A 21873-nucleotide genomic window follows, 5' to 3' on the forward strand; every position below is an offset into this window, starting at 1 on the left:
CCTTGCTTCCTTTGCCTTTTTTTTTTTTTTTATCCGGGAAGAGACTTTCAAGACGCCTGACTGTTGGTGCTCCATATGGCTGGCTGTTGGTGTTTCGTATGGCTGTTTATTGATGGCAATATTTAGCCTTCCGAGAGGATGTGCCAAGCTCGAAAACAAAAACAGAAACATACATCCACTTTCTCCCTTGTTCTTGTTTACTCTCAGCGCAAGCTGCTGTGGTTTTGCGTTTTCCTGCTAATAAAGTTCAGATACTATGTCGTTCTTAGTGTGATTATTTGTACAATATCACTGCTAGTATGTCCGTTGTATCCTGGTAAACTATCATCCGGCTAAATCCTCGAAATACATATCAGAGAGGATGAATCTGTTTTAATTAAACTGTATTTGTTACAGGCCTCGATTTGGTTTTGTTATTGTTTACATGACTATCCCCTTTAATTGTGAGAATAGTAAGTGCCAAAATAAAGATGGGAACTCGTGTAGGTGGTTTGGATCATTTCTCAATGATATTGGACCCAAACAATTGCAGGTCACAAGGCCCAAATATTTTATGGTTCGGAAATGAAGCCCAACTGGCTATTTCAGTAGCCCGACACATTATACACACACAGATAGNTATATATAGAGATATATATGTATGTGTGTGTATATATATAAGGATGATGATAATAATATCTGTGCTGCATAAAGGAAAAATTTATTTGAAAATTGTTGCCCAACGTTCTAGAACCGATAATCACTTTTCGGCTACTTGCCGACCATCGATGAACTGATCGGATCCTGTCTAATGGAGAGATAGTTGGAGCAGTGACAAAACCCTGTACTTTTCATTACAAAGACAATAAACCGAAAAAAGATGGATTATTTTGTTGCACAGAAAAGAAAGGTGTGTGTTCGGTTATTTGTATAAATCATTTGTCATCTATGCTTTATTATTTTTCCCCATGTTTTAATCCATCTATTGCAGTTAAGTTAAGGGAAAAAGATTAGTATTTTTTCATTACCATTGATTATTGGAAGAGAATGTCTAAATCAAAATAATTTTAAAAAGTAGAGGTCAAAATATTATCTATTCTAGAAAGACTTGTTGTTACAAATTAGTTGTCATTTTAAGTAAAGGGAGCCATTTCTCCCGGTCAAAAAGCAAAACTTGACTGGACTTCCATTTAATAATAAGAAATAAAGTTTACGTATACGTATATATATATATATATATATATAAATTAAATATATTATTTTTTAAAACATAAAAGCATGGTGACAAAAAATCAAATTGTCAAAGTCCAAATAATTATGCGGCTACTTCGATTGAATTTGTCAAGCTGTTCTTTATGACAACTTCTTTCCGCTTACTACTTCACAAATTTACATAAAATTATTTTATGAATTAATTTTATGATATAAATATTTGACAATGCTCGATTCATGAAAACTTATTATTTATTATACTAAAAAATAGTAATTTTCACTTTACTATGAATTAGAATAACTCCTCTCACATAAATAGATCTATGAGACCGTCTCATAAAATATTTTTGGAATGATTTCACGTGTTCGATAAATGTACCACTTTATCTTGACCATTTGGTACTCTACGGTCTACATAATGTCTCCCCTATCCTGCACATCTATCGTGCACACCTATATGAGCACCGATGATGTGTCACTCACCCATTGGATGCACAATTTTTCTATATTTCATCACATCCAATGGATGAGTGACACCTCATCGATACTCACATAGGTGTGCACGATAGGTGTGCATGATATCAAAACTATATATATATATTTATGTTAGTCATGCTTGTAAATTCTATAACAAATTTTGGATTAGATAACATGCAAAATAAATATTTCTAGTTAGTATAACTTTAATATGTTCTGATTTTTTTAAAAAAAAAAACTATTTAACACATAAAGAAACTCAATCATTTAAGAAAGTTCAATCGTTCTTCCTTTCAATCTAACGTTCAAAATCAAAACGAATAAACAAAGTTTGAATGGATCCCATGATTTTAATATTTATTATATTATCGATTAATTTTTTTTTTTTTAAAAAAAAGCATAATCCGTGATATTCAACGGTGGTGTCCTTCAATATTCATGGCTATGGATGCGTAGCTCTCTATAATTATTATTATTGTATTTTTAATTCACGTGATTTTTGTGTAGATTTGTGCCCATTCTATTTCCAATTAATACTAATAAATACTCTAATTTATCCTTACAATTGCGCATATATACCGGTATATTAGGCAAATATGATATATTTTAAATTAGTTCGACATTAAATTTGATTTAATTGTCGATCAATTAAAATAAAAGACCAAGGCGTGGAACTAATTCATTAAAAATAAGTTAGTTATATATCAAAATCCTTAAATATACTATCACATGTATCATAACTTAGAACTAACTACCAAAATCGTATCCACTCTCCACTTAACGAATTTTACCGAGGGTTTAGATGCATCCGAGCTCGATTAGATCTAATCTCACGAGTCAATCTCGAGCTTTATTGTCTCAAGACTTGAGTAATATAAACATTATATCTAATCTCATGAGTTAAGCTCGAGTTTTATTGTCTCGAGTTTTTTGAATGTACATGATGTAATCTCAACGAGTGTTTATATAACTGTTAATTATAGTAGCTCTTCTAATAAAAAAAATGTTAATTATATGCTAAGAATGGTCAAATTTAGGACATGGTTTATTTGTATTTATACTGTAAAAATGAATAAGTCATATTTTTCATGACATTGTTATTACAACAAAGACAAAAACTTGTGTAAGACGGTTCTACGGGTCGTATTTTGTGAGACAGATCTCTTATTTGGATAATCCATGAAAAAATATTACTCTTTATGCGAAGAGTATTATTTTTTTTATTGTGAATATCGACAAGATTGATCTGATTGATCTGTTTTACAGATAAAGATTCGTGAGACCGTCTCACGACAGATTTACTCAGTAACAAAATTTTACTCAGTAACAAAATCAAAATTGAAAAGAAAATCTTAGCTGATGTTGGAAGCGTACACTGTCCGCTTATCTACAAATGACAGTCTCTCTCTACAACATTTTCCTCTCTCTCAACAAATGAGGGGGCGACCGCACCCTCAGATTACAACGCCCCTTTCATGACGACACCCTTAACAGCCGTCACCGCCGCCGCTGCCATAATTATCCTTCTCGCCGCCGTGTCCCCATCTCTGCGATCAGCTCATGCACTCGGGGGCTCTGGCTCCACACTCGCTGTGGTATACGGCTCCGCCACCACTATCTGCAGCATAGTGGCGTCGCAACCCATCCAGAGAGTCCAATGCTGGCGGGATGGCCAGATTCTTCCGCCGATCCTACCCACCACCTCATTCGACGCCGTTGCCGGTGGCAGAGACACCCTTTGTGGCGTTCGCTCCGGTGGCTTTAGTCTTCTATGCTGGAACACCACCTTCAGTCCCAAGAGAATTTACAACAGCACCACGGCTTTATTGACTTCTCTCACCATTGGTGACACTCAAATTTGCGCGTTAACAAATGTTACTGCATCAAAAAACGCAGTTTGCTGGCGAGGAGATATCGTTTCTTCGTCTGAGAATTTACAATTTGGTGTAATTTCATCTGGGATTGGATTTTCATGTGGAATTTTGAACAGTAACAATCGGGTTCTTTGCTGGGGGATTAATGATATTTCTTCTTCAATACAATCCCAATTTGCAAATTTCTCAATGGTGAACATTCAGGTTGGTGGAAGGCATGCTTGTGGAATAGATGTTTCAGGTTTCGTTATCTGTAAAGGGGATAACGATAATGGTCAATTGAATGTGCCCTCGAATTCGGCATATCAGTACAGAGGCCTGGCTTTGGGGGCAAATCACAGCTGTGCAATCAGAAGATTGAATAGAACAGTTATTTGTTGGGGTGGGAATGGTGAATATTCAAGCAATATCACTGATGGGATTTCATTTGAATTCGTAGTTGCAGGGTTGAATTTTACATGTGGGCTAACAACTAGCAATTTTTCAGTGATTTGTTGGGGTGCCGGTTGGCCTAACCAGTTTCAATCTTCAGGGGTTGAACTACCTTTGCTAAAGACTCTTCCAGGGCCATGTGTGGATACTTCTTGTACATGTAATGTATATCCCGAATCTCAAACACTTTGTTCCGAAAATGGTAATATTTGTAGGCCTTGTGATATTCCTGTTTTGATTCCGCCAGTTCCATCACCAGAACCACCAGTGATTATTATTAGATATTCTCGTTCTAGAGGGCTTACAAAGGGCTTACTGGTTCTGGTTATTGTTGGATCCGTGGGGGGTCTTGGGGCCATTTGCTCCGTGATTTATTGTTTGTGGACTGGAGTCTGTTTGGGCAAGAAAAAGATTCATAATTCTGTGCAGCCAACCATTGGTGTAGCTAATGGCGCTCAACAATCTAGTAGCAGTCCACCTTCGAGATCATCCACTCTTAGGCGCCAGGCCTCGATCCTTATGAAGCGCCAGAGGAGTGGACCTTCTTCGAAACACACGGATAGGGGGGAGGTGTTCTTATTTTCCGACCTTGTCTCTGTTACTAACAACTTTGCGTTGGAGAACAAGATTGGTGAAGGGAGTTTTGGGGTTGTTTACAAAGGGAAATTGCATGATGGCCGTGAAGTTGCTGTAAAAAGAAGCGAAACAGGGCCAAAAACAAAGAAATTTCAAGAAAAAGAGAGCGCGTTTGAGTCTGAAATAGCATTCTTATCAAGGCTACACCACAAGCATTTGGTTAGGTTGATTGGTTATTGTAATGAAAGGGATGAAAGGTTGTTGGTTTATGAGTATATGAAGAACGGCGCGCTTCACGATCATTTGCATGGCAAGAACAACTCTGAAAAGAGTAGTAGCATCGTGAATTCTTGGAAAATGAGGATCAAGATCGCACTAGATGCCTCTCGTGGGATTGAGTACCTCCACAACTACGCCGTGCCACCCATTATTCATCGAGACATCAAGTCTTCAAACATATTACTTGACTTAAATTGGACAGCAAGAGTGTCTGATTTCGGATTATCATTAATGGGGCCGGAAAATGACCGTGATTATAGGCCGATGAAGGCTGCAGGCACAGTTGGATACATTGATCCCGAATATTATGGATTAAATGTCTTGACAACAAAGAGTGATGTTTACGGTCTCGGGGTCGTGTTGTTGGAACTTTTGACAGGGAAGAGGGCTATATTCAAGAATGAAGAAGGTTCACCGATTAGCATGGTGGATTATACAGTGCCAGTGATTATGGCCGGAGAATTGACTAAGATTTTGGATTCAAGAGTTGGTCCACCGGAGACGAAAGAATCCGAGGCTGTGGAGCTAATGGCTTACACGGCTATGCATTGTGTGCATCTGGAAGGAAAAGATAGGCCTACCATGACTGACATTGTTGTCAACTTGGAACGAGCATTGGTTCTGTGTGATGATAGCCATGGCAGCATTTCCAGTGGTCAGATCTCCATTGCTTCCGATTGAAATTAGACCCAACTAATTGTAGAATCTTATTCTTTTTTTCATTTGGTATTAATTTCCATTAATTCCATGACATTTTTCAGCTAAATGTTAACATATTTGTTGTGTAAAGGTCTGTTCAAGCTGTGTAAAGTACGATGATTACCTAGGAAGAATGTTCAACACGAAACACAAGGCAATGAAATGCATTGGCTCCATCAAAATCCAAAAATGTCTTGAAAATGAATCATATTTGCATTTGATCATACAAGCTTCAATCGCTCCATACCCGAGACGTATCTAAAATGCTTTTATCTGGAACAAGCTCGTCGAGCCAGTTCAATATTATAGAACTTGAGTCAAACGTTGAAATATTTATTAGAACCAGTTATATATTTTAATATTAAAATATAGAACTTGAGTCAAACGTTGAAATATTTATTAGAACCAGTTCAATATTAAAATATAAAACTTGAGTCGAACATTGAAATATTTTGTATTTATTCCGATCTTGTGTTGTTTTGTAATGTTTAGTATGTGACCAGTAAAAAGGATGTTCCAAAATCAAGTTTTGGTCCAAATTTAGACGACGTCGCAATTGACTCTCATTCCACGAAGTCAATCGAGACAGCACTGGGCCATGGTATAACTTTCCACAAGTTTGAATTTTTCTTGTTAGTAGGTGGCAAAACTATTTAAGAACAAAAAATTCATAAATATTACAAAATTTATTTAATAATTTTAATAAAATATTAAGCGAATGTATATTCATACACAGGATTTTTTTAAAAACGGCTTGGTTATTTCTTGAGAATTTAATTTTTTCGAAATATTTTTTTTAACCTTAATCAATTATTTTTTTTAAAAGAAAATGAAATAGTTCTTCCTAATCAAATAATTGAAAATTTTGATTTAAATATTTTGTTCTGAGGAGGATGTATTGGGCTCTGGTTATGGGGTAACAGTTTTTTGTCCTAAAATAGTTATATTTTTCAATTTCTTAATTTAAATTACGGCACATAAATAAATGGTATTATTGAAATCTGAATAAAAAAATAAATTAAATTTAATGACATTTATCAAGCGGGAAATGGAAACCGTGTTAGGACAACCAACCTAACCTAATTTAAGGAATTTCTCACCCATCAAAACTTAAATTCCGAACTAAATGAAATATAGGAAGGAAAAAACATATGAACGCATTTAATTTAATTTGTAAAAGTCAATTATATTCTGAAGAAAATTGAATATTTTCCGTTGCAAATTTATTGCACAAACATTAATATTAGCAAATATAAGAATTTTGCTTCCAGAGGCTCACAATTCTTGATCTTTTACAAAAATGTATATTGAAGAAAACGTCACTCAGAATTTAATTCTGAAAAATAAATTGATGGAGGAGAATCCGAATCTCCATTCGTAACTGATAGACTTAGACGTGATTGATAAGAATGAATGAAATAAGACATCGATGAAATAAATCTTGAAACTAAATAGAGATGAAAATAGAATGATAATTATATTTCATTTCAATGATTCATGCATACAGAAATGGAAAAAAAATGAATGAAATTATTTTTAATAATCAAATATTTTTTTTAATTAAAAATTCAACATAATAATTTACTCAAGAAAATAACAAAAATGCTAATTATTGATGTCTATTAATTATTTTAAAATTAATGTTATCATATAAATACCTAAAATGATAATCATATTATATATTATTTATTATTATTATTATGAAAATATAGATTTAAATTAGTTAGATTAAATAAAATAAAATTTTATAAAATGTCAGAATTGAAAATGATCATCACATTCAAAATAGATGGAATGATCAATGAGCATTTCCATTGTAATGTCTTAACAAACATTAATATAGAGAATTAGACAAGAATGCTAATTTAATTATCACTTTATTTTCTTCTGTCGAACATAGTTTGGAGTTTGATTAGGCTTCTTTTTGGTTTATCGATCACTTAGCAATTATTGAACATTATTCACCCTTTAGTTTTGCCTGTGAATATGAGAACAGTACAGAAAAAATGATCCATTCTTTATGTAAAATAATACCCTCATTTCCCATGATTTCATTTAACTTGTGTCAGTTCCATCAAATGTCATGAATTCCCATTATTTTGGCACGATTTTCACTCAAGTTGATACTCATGCAGTTAAATCTTGTACACAAGGCTAAACCTTGTAATTGAACATGGAACTTGTGAGCTTTTTTCACAGTTTAATCCCATTTATATTTCTATAATTAAAAATCATGAATTGTTTAATGGGACTAGGAGTTTGTGAGCTTTTTCACAGTTTGTTTAATCCCATCTAGGAAAAAATATAAACATTTACACAGAGAAAAATGGGGTAAAAGAATATGGAGAATATCAATGAAACTGAAACCTCATAAGAAGCCTCACAGACTTAAATTTCTGACCCTTTTTGTCATACAGTGGAACAGTGCGTATCCCCGGTCTCAATTCCGGGATTGGCAAACATGTCTGGCCGCCAAAGTCATCCTTATCCGATATGTCATGCTCCCGAACTTCGATTCTCAACAATGCGAGCTCTGGAACACTCAAAGGGAATGTAAACTCTTCATTCCAATATGGCCCCCAATCGTCCTCAATTATCCGTGTCTTTCGTTTTGCTGCATCTGCTGGCACTCCAATTATATGAACCTGAGATCTCCATATAGTAATGGGGATAAATCAACAAATTTTACGACGATTTAATTTTTTTGCAAGTCTTGGGAAAGAAAAAAGGCTTGTATTCGTAAGATATGAGATAAATGCCATATCTTGCTACACATATACTACGAACCTTTGTGTAGAAGTCTGGTGGAGAAAATGAATCGAAGTGTGTGTGGCTGAAATCCAAACGCCATCCATCACCCATGTACACTTTTACCTATCAAACATGACCACAAGAATCTTTCTTGTTCGAGGAACTAAATTTATCGTGTAAACAATTTTACTTACCTTTAAGATTTTCTTCACAGGCAATGGTATTTTGGGATCAAAGACCACGCCGTTCGGACCTCTCTTCATGAGTATATCAGGTTTCTTCACATATCCACAACCTCCATTAGATCTAAACATACCGTGCATTGTCCAGAGAGATTTTCCATATCCCTTTTGGGTCAAAGACACAATATATCCAACATTAAATGGCACTGCTACTAAGATAAAATAGAAACAATTTGACATCAACTAAATATTATGGAGTACTTGTGCTAAAATAGAAAAAAAATTCCTCGTGCTCAAGGCGATTTTATGTACCATGGTCATGTTTTCCTTATTCTTGATCATAAGAACATAATTTCGATTTTTCTATACTAATCTAGTACAATTCACCTCAAGCTCGATACAGAACTAACCTGCATATTAAAAGCAATCATCTGAGCTCCGTGCATCCATCCAATAGTCGGGTCAAAATTTGATGATGTTACTCGTGTTCCCTTCGGAAATACCCTCAAAATATTTTTTTGAGAGAACCTGAAAAAGGTAAAAAATAATAAAAGAAAACGGACAGTTTGACCAAAGTTATTTTTTAAAATGTTTCTAAAAAAACTAACAGGTAACAAGTTTTACGAATTAACTCAAGCGTATCTACGAGCCAAAAAAAAAGCGTACCTGACAACATCCATTGGATAAGATGCTGCAGCCCTTTCAAGTGTTTGTTCACTCAAACTAAGTCGATTAACTTTACCACTACCATTTCTAAGTGCATGCTTCAAGCCTTTTTTTACCTTCCCGGCATGAATGGCGATCAACCGCTTATATTCTGGTGCCGACATATTTCCTGATTTTTGTCGATGAAAACCAATATCTTCATCGTCTTGATCACTGTCGCTCTGATTTTCATAAGAAAGCATACGATCAACTAAAAAATAGAATGTTACAAAACAAAAGATTTGGCATTTACGATCATTGGATAGTGTGGGTGTCATATAGGATCCTCTAGGTCAACCGTAAAAATGCTTCTGGTGTCTATCATCAGGTAGTAATAGAGAAATAGAACGACGGTGCAAACCAATACCCCACAACCTAATATCTCAGACAAGACTGGAAAACGTGGCCCATAAAGCTCGACCCGGTTCATGTTTACTATCCACGCCAGGCATATAATCAAGAGTTTAATTCCGGGTAACATGAAAAATGATTAGGTAATTAAAAGATATCCAAATTTTTTATATTTTTTCTATTTCAGATTTTGCATATTTAAGAAATGTTGCACAGTTAATTGTTTCTACCTTATCATAAGCTTCGGGCTCAGCTGCAGGATATAACTTACTCAATGATAATTCAATTCAATTCAAATGAAATATCTTGATGATACTTGGTACTCTTGGGATTAACTAGGTAACTATCATTGCTCCGTGCGTGCCTCAATCCTTTCTTCGACTTCCCAGTATGAATAGCAGTCAAACGCCTAAATTCCGGCACAACCATACGGCCTGACTTATGTTGCATGGAATCGATGTTGCCTTGATCACTCTCGCTCTGACATTTCGGAAAAGTATGAGTGTATTAGCACCTAAATAGATGAAAATTTGCCTTTACCTTGTTCTTACACAATAGAACAAGAATTTGAACTAGGTGGGGCATAGAATAAACCCCCGTCTTACCTTGACATAGGCTTCACGTTCAGCTGATGGATTTGACGTCTCTCTCATTGATAATTCATCTTCATATGAATCCTTTTTCATTGGCGATGAAATATGTTGATCCTTGGCATTCTTTGTTTCAATATACTCTTCTCCGGATCATCAAAACTAAAATCATTTCTCAACATATGTCTCAGGTCTTTTTTCACCTTTTCAGTATTAAAAGCAGTTAAACGTTTAAATTCTGGTGCAGCCATGTTGCCTGGTTTCTGTTGAATTGAATCGACATCATCTTGATTACTGTCACTCTGATATTTCAGAAAAAATACAAGCACACGAACACCTAAAAACTAGAATGACATAGAGATGACTTTTATATTTTTTTAAATGACACATCAACATGCTGTGCCATGTAGGTTCCAAATGTTAGTGGTTTAAATGCTCCTGTTGTCTTTCGTCAAGACTCAAATGTAATATATAAGGAGCCTTCAGTTTACCTTGTTACTGGCTAAAAGTTCAGATGTAGGGGATAATGTCTCCCTGAGCGAAAGTTCATCTTCTATGGAATCTTTTCCCCTTGGTGATGAAATATCTTGATCCTGGGTATTTTTTGTTTCAAGTATTCTTTGGGATTAACAATATTGCAATCGGTCCTTGGTGTGTGCCTCAAGCCTTTTTTAACATTCCCGGAATTAATAGCAATCAGACGCTTGAATTCTGGCGTGGACATCTTGAATGATTTTTGTTGAATGTGATTGATATCATCTTGATAACTATCACCCTGATTTTCAGATGGTGTAAGCACATTAGCACCCATAGTTAAATATATATAGAAAACATTTTTTTCATTCCTTGTTTTGTTCCAAATAATGCACCAAGAACATTAATTAGATCATGTGGTACCATGTAGGTCCCACATGTCAATGTTATAAATGTTCCTAGACTTTCATAGCATAGAAGAGCCTTTTTACCTTGGAGTATGTCTCTTGCGAGACGATCTCACGAATCTTTATCTGTGACACCGTCTCACAATAAAAAATAATACTTTTAACATAAAAAGTAATATTTTTTCATGGATGATCCAAATAAGAGATTCGTCTCACAAAATACGACCCATGAAACCGTCTCACATAAGTTTTTGTCTTTACCTTGACGTCAGCTTCAAGATCAGCTGAAGGATCTAACATCTCCTTAAATGATAATTTATCTTCGAAGAAATCTTTGTCAATTGGCGATGGAATGTCATGATGATTGATACTATCTGATTCATTACCACGATCGCTGCCATTTCGTATTTCAGGCATCAGACCAAGTTTCACTTTCTCGGTATCAATAGCTGTTAGGCGCTTAAATTCTGGTGTTGTAATATTGCATGATTTTTTCTCAATGAATTTGATATATTCATCATCTATTCATCTTTACCCCTATCACTCTAATGGTCAAAAGAAGTACAATATTAGCACCTGGTGTTGAATATGATAGACATACCTCAATGTCATTCTCTTTTCATTACAGGATACGACAGCATTAATTATAACTAGGTCATACAGATAACATATATATAAATAAAAATTTAAGAAAATGGGAATGATAAAATACAACCAACTAAAATATTTTTTTTTTCATTCTCACTTTATTTGCCCTAAGCTTTTAAAATTTTATAAATTGTTTCAAAAAAAATTTGTAAAAAAAATCTCCAATTATAAATTAGAAATAATTTTAAACGTTTACTTTTTAATTAAACTATGAAAATGTGAAACTTTTTGACATGATTGCGCTTATTAGGTTTATTACTAAGCGGAGATAAGTAGATTGTTTTAATATTATTCCACGCGTATACTTTAATAATCACCCCTTCCACTGATTTTTTTTAAATAAATAACTTCCAAATACTATCTTAAATGTCTCTCCATATTTTTCTTTGATGACCGAGAGCAAGTAAAGCAATTCACACTGGCATCGTAAGAGTAATCCTTTCATCTCCTAATCCATTAGAACTTGCTAATCTATCGTATTTTAGTGAAAACTGATATCATGAGTTGATTATCCAAATCTCAAAATTTCACCAAATTATAAGAAAAAAAAACACTTCATATGTGATATAAAAAGAATACATAGTTATTCGTCACATTGAGAGATTCCAGCTCATATTATTCATGAAACCATGTTTTGCCATATTAGTTATATCTATATCTGTGCGACAGATCGACCTGATTTACATTTGAAGTTAAAAGTAATATTTTTCATAAATCGAATCAGGTCAGAAATTTGTCTCACAAAATTGACTCGTAGACGGTAGAGTTTTTGTGATTTGCTAATATTGGGGGATTTTACCTCCATTCCACGTTGACTGTAAAATTAATGAATCTCACTCGAAACCCATGCATGCTTTGATACATCCTATGAACATGCAGGAAAATAAATCTTCCACTGTAATTTGGGTAAAATCATGTGAAGCGTTTATGGACAAGCAAGATCGGATAAACGTATACCAATTTCCACCGTGTACCAATCTTGACTTGGCACACTTCAAAACTTTCACAAAACCCATGCATGTTCTAATTACCATCCGTTAATATCCCTGTCTCACTATATGATCGAAGACTGCTTTTTAAAAAATATTTTATGAAGATATTGATAAATATGGCAGTCCTGACAATAACAATAACTCAGAACCAGCTTGGTAAAAGATTGGATCTCGTCGGTAACAGGACCGGAGAGGGTACCTAACTACAAATAAAACCGATCCGGCTACAAGTCGAGATGGGTTACACCCGGCTAACATCGAACCCAATTAATTAAATTGATTGTCAACATATTAGACTGGGTTTCCAGCCTTCTGGTGGGTCAATCCTATCCTACCCATGAAGGTTCCTTTCCTTCACAAAGCTAGCTTTCGCAGGAAAACAAGGTTGTCTTCTCCTTGAGACCACAATTATCTAAGCACAAAGGTATAAAAGCACATTTACCGTCCAACTTTTGGTTTTTGGGACCATTTGCTAAGATGAGACCATTTTAATCGAAATGGAGCATCACATTCTTTGTATCAAACTCCAACCAACCTGAACGACAAACTGCCCTATCGAATAATAGGGGAGGGGAGAGTCCTATGAGATTATATATTCAGAAGAGATAATCCAATTTGTTTACTTCTGGAGAAAGAATTTGTACGTTTTACACTCAAGATTGCAAAACAGAGTCCAATCACTTCATTCTCCAAGAGGATCAATTGGTGCAGTAGAGCTGCAGCTCAAATTCCTTTCCTTCACAGACAATTACCCTAAAAAATATCCCAACAGCGAAGGTAGGGAAGCAATCCTAGTTCTTTACCAAGGGACCTTTCCATTTCCGTTTCGATCTATTTCAAAAAAGGTCATCATCCGGAATACCTCTAAATATTTTTTGAATCGGGCCCATAACACAGGTGAATCAAAACATAACTGTTTAGTTGTGTGTACCAAATCAGGACCTGTCGGTTTAAACATAAGAGTTTGATTCAGGGGTAGCCAAAGCTACCAATCTCAAAGTTTAGTACCTAATTTAGACGCTTGTGCGCAAAATTTCTCGAGAATAAATAAAAATAACTTTCATCTTAATTCCAGGAATTCATATTTTCAGCATTGTCAACTATCTTCTTGACTGAGAGGATTCACCTGTCATCGAAATCGGTCAAGTCCAGAAACAGCAGCAGTAGCTCAATCAATAAGTGGTTGCCGCCAGCAAAGTTGTTTTAACTTCTATATAAATACTTCCATGTCACAGTAAAAAGGTGAAAAGAATGGCAGTCTATAGGCCAAACACTATCATCCTTAATGTCAACATTAAAAGAGACAAAAAGAAATTGAATCCTTTACACTGCTGGCAATGGTATCCGAGATGAGAGTTGGGACTTAAATTCACCCCTTGAGGGTATCTGAGATGAGAGTTCGAACTTAAATTCACCCCTTGAGTTCAAGTCTATGATATCACATCATCTAAACTCCAAGCTGAACACGATGAGACCATCTACCATGAGGGCTGAAAACGGAACACAATGCACAAGTGATCAAATTAGCAAGTGTTTGGTGGAGCAAACCACATTCCACGTGTAATAATCACCTGAAAGGAATGGTTTGGTGATAAGGTTATGTCATGACATGGTGTAGCTCACTAAACACCATTAGATAGTCTTCAAGCCAAAGCACTGGACAAGAGTACAATTCACAAATAAAAGACCACAACAACTTTTTAAATAATGTTCCTTTAAAGAGACTGTCCTCTGACTACGTAATTAATTCCAGAAAAGGGACGGCTGAATCATTGTAATAATTGCATGCATTCAACCAGGTGAAAAACTAAACAGCTGGCACCAATCCTCGTATAACTAGTATCTTTGCCAGAATCAAGTAAGGAGCAACTATGAAGATATCTTGGATACTGAATAAAAACTCCATCTCACTTGTCACCGAAGATGATTATATGAAACAAGTCATTTAAGGATTCCATCAGGTAATTACCACAAAGATATTCATAACGACCAATATTGGCAAATTAAATTTCTAATGCTGCATCCATGGCTGGTCTTTAAGTCCAATGAGCTTGAACAATCCAAATTTTTCCCGGGAACAACCATCGCACGATGAAGAGCCAAGTTTTGATTAAAATACCACGCCCATGTTTAATCAGGAACAATTTTAGAAGTCCATACCTCAATCCTATCATGAGCATCCAGTAATCTCATACAAGAAATGTTAATACTCGTGGTATTACCAATTCACTTAATCTCAAAAATTAAGATATATAACTGGATCTTTGCTGAAAATTTGGCGCCATGCGACTGGAAGAAAGTAGCCGATTTCCAGCCAAGTTTTGGTCCACTGCATAGTTTTTCGGTAGCAAGTCAAAATCTTCTTCTTTTCACTCCAGATACATCAGAGAACCCATCATCATGCCAGCCCCGCCCACCAGGTCTGTGACTTCCATCTTGCTGCTCTTCTATATCCCTCATTCGCCTGGGTACACTCAGAGGTGGAGGATGCTTTATGCGCCCATCAAACTCCCTCTCTCTAATGTCACTTCTCTCAACAAACTCGGTATCTGTGTCCTGATAGAATCTGCAAGGCTTGGGACGATCATTCAAATGTAAATGGTAGTTTCCATTATCAGTGTCATAAGTAGATCGAAATGGACGAACAAAACCTCGTCTCTCACTTAAGTTTCTTCTCTCATCCATACTTCCATCATTACAAAGCTCTTGAAACCTATCAGAATGCCCTGGTCTATTGGAATACTCGTCACCATCAGTCCTCTCTCGAGAATCCAACACATCAGATCTCCTAGTTCCACAGGGATACAACCGCCGAGGGGGGCTTCTCCTATTTGAATTGATAGGCCTTCGATGAACTTGCTCCCGCCCGAGATCAAAATCTTTCAAGTCGTTCGTATGCTGGGAAATGTATGAAGGAGATACCCGTCTTCTAGGAACCATCTCATCGCAACAAGCATGTTCAGGAGATCTCATCCTTCCCATCCTAAATAGAGGTGGACATCTCTGCTGTGTTGAGTCAGGATGCCCATCGGGTGACCATTGACGAGGAGATGACCAAGGACCTGGTGAGCGTGTACGGGATCTAACAGGAGATTTTGAAAAAATTCGAGGATAACCTTTCCTATGCACAGCAGAAAAATTCCTATTCCTTCGAAGCTGACCATCAAGTTCGTCATACCTAGTTTGCTGACGATGGAAAACAGAATCTCTGATATCATCAGACAAATGCCGCATTAACTTTTCCTCGTGACGATGCCCCATAAAGTCCGATCCATCTTCAACATTGTATCTACTTGGGCTGATGTTTCTACGAAATCTACGAGGCATTTGAGTGTTCCTCGTTATCTGGCCATCTATATCTCCAGGAGATAGCCTCCTTAAGGATGGATGGCGTAATGAAGGTAACTCATCGTTCATTGTCTTTTCCCTACCACTACACGAGGTGCCATCAGGTGTGATGTCATAGTCATTAAATTCAAATTCGCCAGCAATGGAAGAAGATTGTTTATGTCTGAAGACCCGGTAATCAGCTCGACCATTATAAGTTTCTGATTCATGATCACGATCAGAGTCCCACTCATTATGCAGGCGGCCAAACCTGCCAAATACCCTCCCTTTTCCAAGCACGAAACTGTGTCTTGAATTCCTAAATGACTGACCATGCACTCTATCTTTCACACGTTTGTTGGGATCATCAATATAAAGTTGTTCTCTGAAAATTGAAAAACAGGTGCGGAATTATCATAATTTATTTTGATCAAAAAATAAGTAATATACAAGTAAGAAGAAAATCAATCAGTGTCACAAATGATCACCTATTCCAGCGTGGGCGTATATCCCCTTCGAGATTAGAATATTTTTCTTTTCCAGTTTGCGGTGTTAACACCCTGCCCGACAGTGATCTTGTTTTACATGGAGGGCTGGCAATGGTAGCACGAGGTAAACTTATGATCCGGCTTTTATTGGCAACACTACTGGAATCTTTAACAATGTTGTTGCCATCTGCAGATACTTTCACCTCAGACAAAGCTGAATTATGATTTACTGGACAGATATCGACGACTTTATCAATAGCATCACCACCAAGTGTAGCACCCATTGAATGACTATCATTGGTCGCTGTGGACAACTCATTATCGTCACTTTTGTTAACATCTTCTGACAGTAGATCAAGCAGCTTATCCGGAGTGACAACACAGACTGATTTCTTTCCAAAAGAATCAACTTCTTTCAAAATGTCTGATACTGGTTTCTGCAAGATTTTATCCACATTTTTAAGCTCATCAAAACAAACAGCACCCTCTTTAGTTTTACTACAGATAGCTTCATCATTATTTTCTGTTACAGTGACTTTTTTATCAGAAACAGGTGTGTTAGTGTTTTGTTCATTAATGTTATAATCACATTCAACAAGTACTACATTTTCTGAGTTCGGTTCAACAACCCTCGCATCTTCTCCAACTGAATCTTTTAGCTGTTCTCGAACCTCACCATCCTCATAATCATCATCTTCCTTGTCATGCATCTTCTCTTCTATATCCATGCAGGTAATATGGTTTCTTTCTTCGGGCATTTTAGTTGATACATTCATCTTTTCCTCGTTGTCTGCAGTAAGCTCATTGTTTCCACACAAATCGTTAGATTTCTCAATAACCAAAGCCAACCGGCGGTTACCAGCATTGAGAACACTTGACTCCTCTGTCATGCACAAATTTAACTGTTTGCCATTCTGACTCGCAGATTTAGAAACCAGGCTGTCATTCTGTTCATCCGTTATATACCTGTGGCCAAGTACTTCTTCAGACGGTAAAGAATGTTCAGACTGATTTAGTAGTAAAAAACTCGAAGGGCGTGAATTCTGAGGTGTCAAAGGAATTGATAAAGCGGAAGAAGATGCTGAGCTATCTTGATGCTGCATGACCGTTACATTCTTTGCAACAGATTGTGATAGCATAGCACCTTTAGACTTGAAGCTTTCCTTATTACCCTCCTGAACCAGTTCAGATTTCACTGATTTCTGGGGAAAAACAGATCCAGTGCTGTGGTTTTCAAAACATTCCTTTTTCACAGAAGCAAGTTTAGATAAAACCATATTACTGCTATTACTAGTGCTACAACCAAGTTTTGAATTCTCATCGACCGGTTCTGATTTGACACTTTCAACATTAGTAAATGTAAAATTCGTATTTGGCAACTGCGGCCGTCCCAAGTTCACTCTCAAATCAACACTTTCAGAGCCCATATTATCTGATAACGAATAATGCTCACCACACAAATCCAACTCTCTACAAGGAATAGAAAGACTAAGACTAAGGATATCTTCAGGTTTGTACAGGCTACGCTGTACAGATGTATTAGAAGAGTTAAGGATATCTTCAGGTTTGTACAGGCTACGCTGTACAGATGTATTAGAAGAGTTAGAGCTATGTTCTTCCAAAACTTGATTCCCCTTGTTCAATGTGTTCAAAGAAGCTTTCACACCATGCTCAACATCGGACTTGGTAAATCCATCAATGCCAGCAGCCTTGTGCACATATGCTTGCTTAGCAACAGAACCCTCCCACACATCCATAGTCGTGTTCAGATCCCAGTTAGATCGTTTAACACATGCTAGACTGCTAACATCACTAATTGTACTGTTATTGATATCATGTGAAACTAGCATTTCCCGATTTGAAAGCAAACTGGGGGGTGAGAGATCTGACTTGCCAGGTATTTGGCCTATACCTTCACTGATTTTCTGCTCCGAAGCAGGAATAGATGGTTTATTTGCTCCTAAAAACAATCCAACATTATTCAGACAAGTAGATAATTCGAGCTGACTAGCTCCTTCAATTTTTCCACCAACTAGTTCCTGTTTGACATTCAAAATCTCGGCACCAACCCTGCTTCCCGAAACTTCTGGCTCTGCAGATTTTTCATTGAAAAGAAAACTCAAACCGATATCCGGATTTACTTCCTGCGGCTTCAAGGAAGAAGTATCCACTTTATCTTGTGCCAATTCAACACGAGTGTCAGTAACTTGTTCTTTTATAACTATCAGTTCCAAAAAAAATTTCTCTTCAACTTTACACGGATGACACATATCTTTAGACGCACAAATTGACGGCCCTCCACCTGGGCTATTATTTATATAATTCTTGTCCTTCGACTCATTTTCCTCCGAAAAACAGGTCTTTTCTTCGGGGGAAGGAGATGGAGACCGAACCACAGGAAATCTTCTTTTCTTGATAGGAATCGCCCCAGAGAAATTACTAAACTGCTGTTGCTGCTCCAGCTGCGGGGAAAGTACCCCAGGCTGCAGATAAATTTTGACTAAATAAAAATTTCCAAAAATAAACTAATTAAGCACTATCTATGCTTTAAAATCAGACGACAAACCTCTTCATCTCCTGGAATCGGCATGAGCCTAGAAAAGAATTCCTAGAAATCAGGGCAGCCGTAGGATAAAAAAGAAACAGCAGAATTAATTTAAACAAAGTTCAAACCAGTGAAAACATCTAAACGGCAAGCTACTTCATACTCCAAATCTTTCAATGGAAACTACAACCAAATTCATCCAACAGAGAAACAAACCACGTATGAGAAACACAAAAATTTCTAACCTAATCTAGCTAACATAGTAAAAAAAAATCAACTAACAAAAAAAAAACCACCTACAAAGATCGCCCTGTTTCTGAAGGAGAAAAATTGAACAAGTTAAATTTTTTTTAAAAAAAAAAAACAAACAAACAAACCTACCCCCATAATCGATCATACACAGCAAGTTTTCCTGATTCTACAGCAAAGCAGCATCAATAGGGGAAAATGTTCAAGGAACTACTCTCCAAATAATCACCATCAAAGCAAGAATAAAAAAGAAAAATAAACACAGAACAACAAAATTCAGATCCGGTCCTAATAACACGCAGTCGGTGATTGTCGTCGGTAACAAATCAACAAAAAAATCTGGTGATGTACAAGATCTTTCTGTAAGCCGCAAGGAAATTTACCTACAGAAATTCAGCAGAATGAGAGAGAGAGATGAATGGAAGGAGAAAACGACGACTTGACTAAAAGGCCAATGAATTTGTCTATTGCGCCCTCCACCTTATCGCGGGTCCCACCGTGATGATAATATGTGTCGTGGATCAGCTTGCTTGTTATTAAGGTTAAAATATTGGATATTGAATCAATTTTATATATATATATGATAATAAATAATATTTTTGTCGTAATAAATTCTATATTTTTTGATTTATTGAATTATATTATAAAAGTTTTAAAATGATTAAAATATTTTAAATAAAATACATAATTTATTTATTTAAACATTAGCTAACCAAATATAATGAATTTCAAATTCTTTTATTGTTTGACGAACTTGAAATCTATCTTAACAAATATAAAATTAGTAGGTTTCTTGTGAGACGGTATCACGAATCTTTATATGAGACGGATTAACCCTACCGATATTCATAATAAAAAGTAATACTATTAGCATAAAAAATAAAATTTTTTCATGGATGACCCAAATAAGATATCTGTCTCACAAAATACGACTCGTGAGACCGTCTCACACAAGTTTTTGCCATATAAAATTCTATATAAACATAAAATTATTGAATTTGAAGTTTACGATTTTACTTCTAAAAAAACTTCGAAAATAAATTTGAATATATTTGTAATACATATAACAAAAATATATTAGAAAAATAATTTACATATTTTTAAAATAAATTTATACACGTAGAGTTAATAGTTTAAATGTTATAGTACCAGCATGTTTCAATTTTTTACAAAGATAAGTTTGAAACACATCATACATGACATTGAGATGGTTTATATTTTATTAAATTTATTGTGATTTAATTTTTGGTCGATATTAAATATTTTATAAAATTATGGAGAACGAAAAAATTTTGAAAGCTGCCTGAGACTGCATATTTAATTGTACATAATTGAATATAATATCATTATAAAAACAATTAAGTTTAGGATAAAAATAATAATATCAATAGAGAATATATTGTTTATATATTTGAAGTAGGTTCGATAATTTAAAATAATAATAAAAATTAAATATATATCAACCATTATAAAAGAGATTAAAAAAAACTTGATAAAAGTGAAAGTATGAGGAATTATGAATAGTTTGAAATGTTATTACAATATCCTAAATATAAATATTTCATTTTTTATGTGTTTCAAATATATAGTTATGTTTTTATATTTAATATTGTTTTTTATAATTTTTTTTTATCAATTTATACATCATTAAATATATTAACTACTTATAAAAAATTAACTTTAACTATTTTTAATAATTTTTTTATCTTATTAAAACATTCTTTAAATAAAATTAAAATAATTTCTTTTAAAATAATCGTTCACTTGCTTTTTTTATACGCGGAGTAGTTGATGACTTTTTCTCCATCATGTAATCATTTAATCATTTATATATGTTAAATTATGATGATCGAGAATAACATTTTCGATATATTTATATAAAATTATCTTAATTCGAACAAAAAAATTATTGCGAACTTCGTTTGTATATTTTTAAAATTTAGATGTTTAATATTTCGTATAAAAAAAATAAATCTAAAGAATCACTTCCGATTTGTTATATTTGGTATAATAATTGAAAAAAATAACGAATTAAAAATTATCGAACATAACTATTTTTAAAAGGTTTGATCCGGAAAACAACCAGGGCTGTGGTAAATGAGCCCATTGATGGGGGCTATATGTTTCACCTGAAAGACATCTATCGATTTTTATTGGTGAGATATATCAATCATATTTATATTTATAATAATTATTAATATTTTGATATAAAAAATAATATTTTATTATTGATGATCAAAATAAAATATATATCTTACAAAATTGACTCGTGAGATATTCTAAAAAAAAATTGTGTTTTAATTTTGTATATATAGTAAATATAATTTGGATATTATTACATTACGTCGTACATATTTAATTATATCATGTCATAAAAACAGTTATCATGTTATCTCATTTATCTCTGTCTATCATATTTTTTAATCAATATCGATCATATTTTTATTATTTGTATTGCATATTCTTCATCGTCTTATATCATGAATCAAGCCATACATGTTTGTATGTCAATCATACTTTGTAAAAAAACATACCAACCGATAGAATCATATCGTAACGCCATATCTAATTTGTTAAGATAAACTGCGGTTTTCGAAAAATTATCAAATCGCACATCGATTTTGATGTGTTGGAAA

The 21873-nt window shown here is 34.8% G+C and overlaps 3 protein-coding genes across 8 annotated transcripts; 1 reads left to right on the forward strand and 2 right to left on the reverse strand.

Moving 5' to 3' along the window:
• Positions 1-3050: 3050 nt before the first annotated feature.
• Positions 3051-5572, forward strand: LOC140983262 (putative serine/threonine-protein kinase-like protein CCR3). Its single transcript, XM_073450225.1, has one exon. It carries the CDS (start codon positions 3144-3146, stop codon positions 5508-5510), a length of 2367 nt encoding a protein of 788 aa, XP_073306326.1. The 5' UTR covers positions 3051-3143; the 3' UTR covers positions 5511-5572.
• A 1812-nt stretch (positions 5573-7384) lies between these two features.
• On the reverse strand, positions 7385-9888 carry LOC140983365 (phosphoinositide phospholipase C 6-like). 3 transcript variants are annotated; one of them, XM_073450399.1, is made up of 6 exons: positions 9748-9888; positions 9128-9348; positions 8872-8989; positions 8474-8626; positions 8316-8402; positions 7385-8173 (listed from the first exon to the last, which is right to left on the reverse strand). In XM_073450399.1, exons 2-6 carry the CDS (start codon positions 9289-9291, stop codon positions 7880-7882), a joined length of 816 nt encoding a protein of 271 aa, XP_073306500.1. In that variant the 5' UTR covers positions 9292-9348; positions 9748-9888; the 3' UTR covers positions 7385-7879. The 3 variants fall into 3 exon arrangements, with proteins under 3 accessions (XP_073306500.1, XP_073306499.1, XP_073306501.1); XM_073450398.1 differs by lacking the exon at positions 9748-9888 and having other exon boundaries at positions 9128-9718; XM_073450400.1 differs by lacking the exon at positions 9748-9888 and having other exon boundaries at positions 8000-8180; positions 9128-9723.
• A 3218-nt stretch (positions 9889-13106) lies between these two features.
• LOC140982806 (uncharacterized) lies at positions 13107-19725 on the reverse strand. 4 transcript variants are annotated; one of them, XR_012176354.1, is made up of 4 exons: positions 19010-19614; positions 16444-18926; positions 14200-16340; positions 13107-14118 (listed from the first exon to the last, which is right to left on the reverse strand). XR_012176354.1 is itself a non-coding variant. In XM_073449527.1 (4 exons), exons 2-4 carry the CDS (start codon positions 19031-19033, stop codon positions 14981-14983), a joined length of 3867 nt encoding a protein of 1288 aa, XP_073305628.1. In that variant the 5' UTR covers positions 19034-19037; positions 19621-19725; the 3' UTR covers positions 13107-14980. The 4 variants fall into 4 exon arrangements, 3 of the variants coding, with proteins under 3 accessions (XP_073305628.1, XP_073305629.1, XP_073305627.1); XM_073449527.1 differs by adding an exon at positions 19621-19725 and having other exon boundaries at positions 13107-16340; positions 19010-19037; XM_073449528.1 differs by having other exon boundaries at positions 13107-16340; positions 19010-19037; positions 19370-19614.
• Between the last annotated feature and the right edge of the window lie 2148 nt (positions 19726-21873).

This window comes from Primulina huaijiensis, chromosome 8 (assembly GCF_012295235.1).
Source record: "Primulina huaijiensis isolate GDHJ02 chromosome 8, ASM1229523v2, whole genome shotgun sequence".
Classification (NCBI taxonomy): Eukaryota; Viridiplantae; Streptophyta; class Magnoliopsida; order Lamiales; family Gesneriaceae; genus Primulina; species Primulina huaijiensis.

Coding starts and splice junctions, on each gene's coding strand:
- LOC140983262 (XM_073450225.1), top strand. CDS start 3,144: ATGACGACACCCTTAACAGCCGTCACCGCCGCCGCTGCCATAATTATC.
- LOC140982806 (XM_073449527.1), bottom strand. CDS start 19,033: ATGCCGATTCCAGGAGATGAAGAG. Junction 18,927..19,009: donor CGATTCCAGGAGATGAAGAG/GTTTGTCGTCTG, acceptor ATTTATCTGCAG/CCTGGGGTACTTTCCCCGCA. Junction 16,341..16,443: donor ATACGCCCACGCTGGAATAG/GTGATCATTTGT, acceptor TTCAATTTTCAG/AGAACAACTTTATATTGATG.
- LOC140983365 (XM_073450398.1), bottom strand. CDS start 9,444: ATGACACCCACACTATCCAATGATCGTAAATGCCAAATCTTTTGTTTT. Junction 8,990..9,127: donor TATCCAATGGATGTTGTCAG/GTACGCTTTTTT, acceptor TACCTTTTTCAG/GTTCTCTCAAAAAAATATTT. Junction 8,403..8,473: donor CTGTGAAGAAAATCTTAAAG/GTAAGTAAAATT, acceptor CATGTTTGATAG/GTAAAAGTGTACATGGGTGA.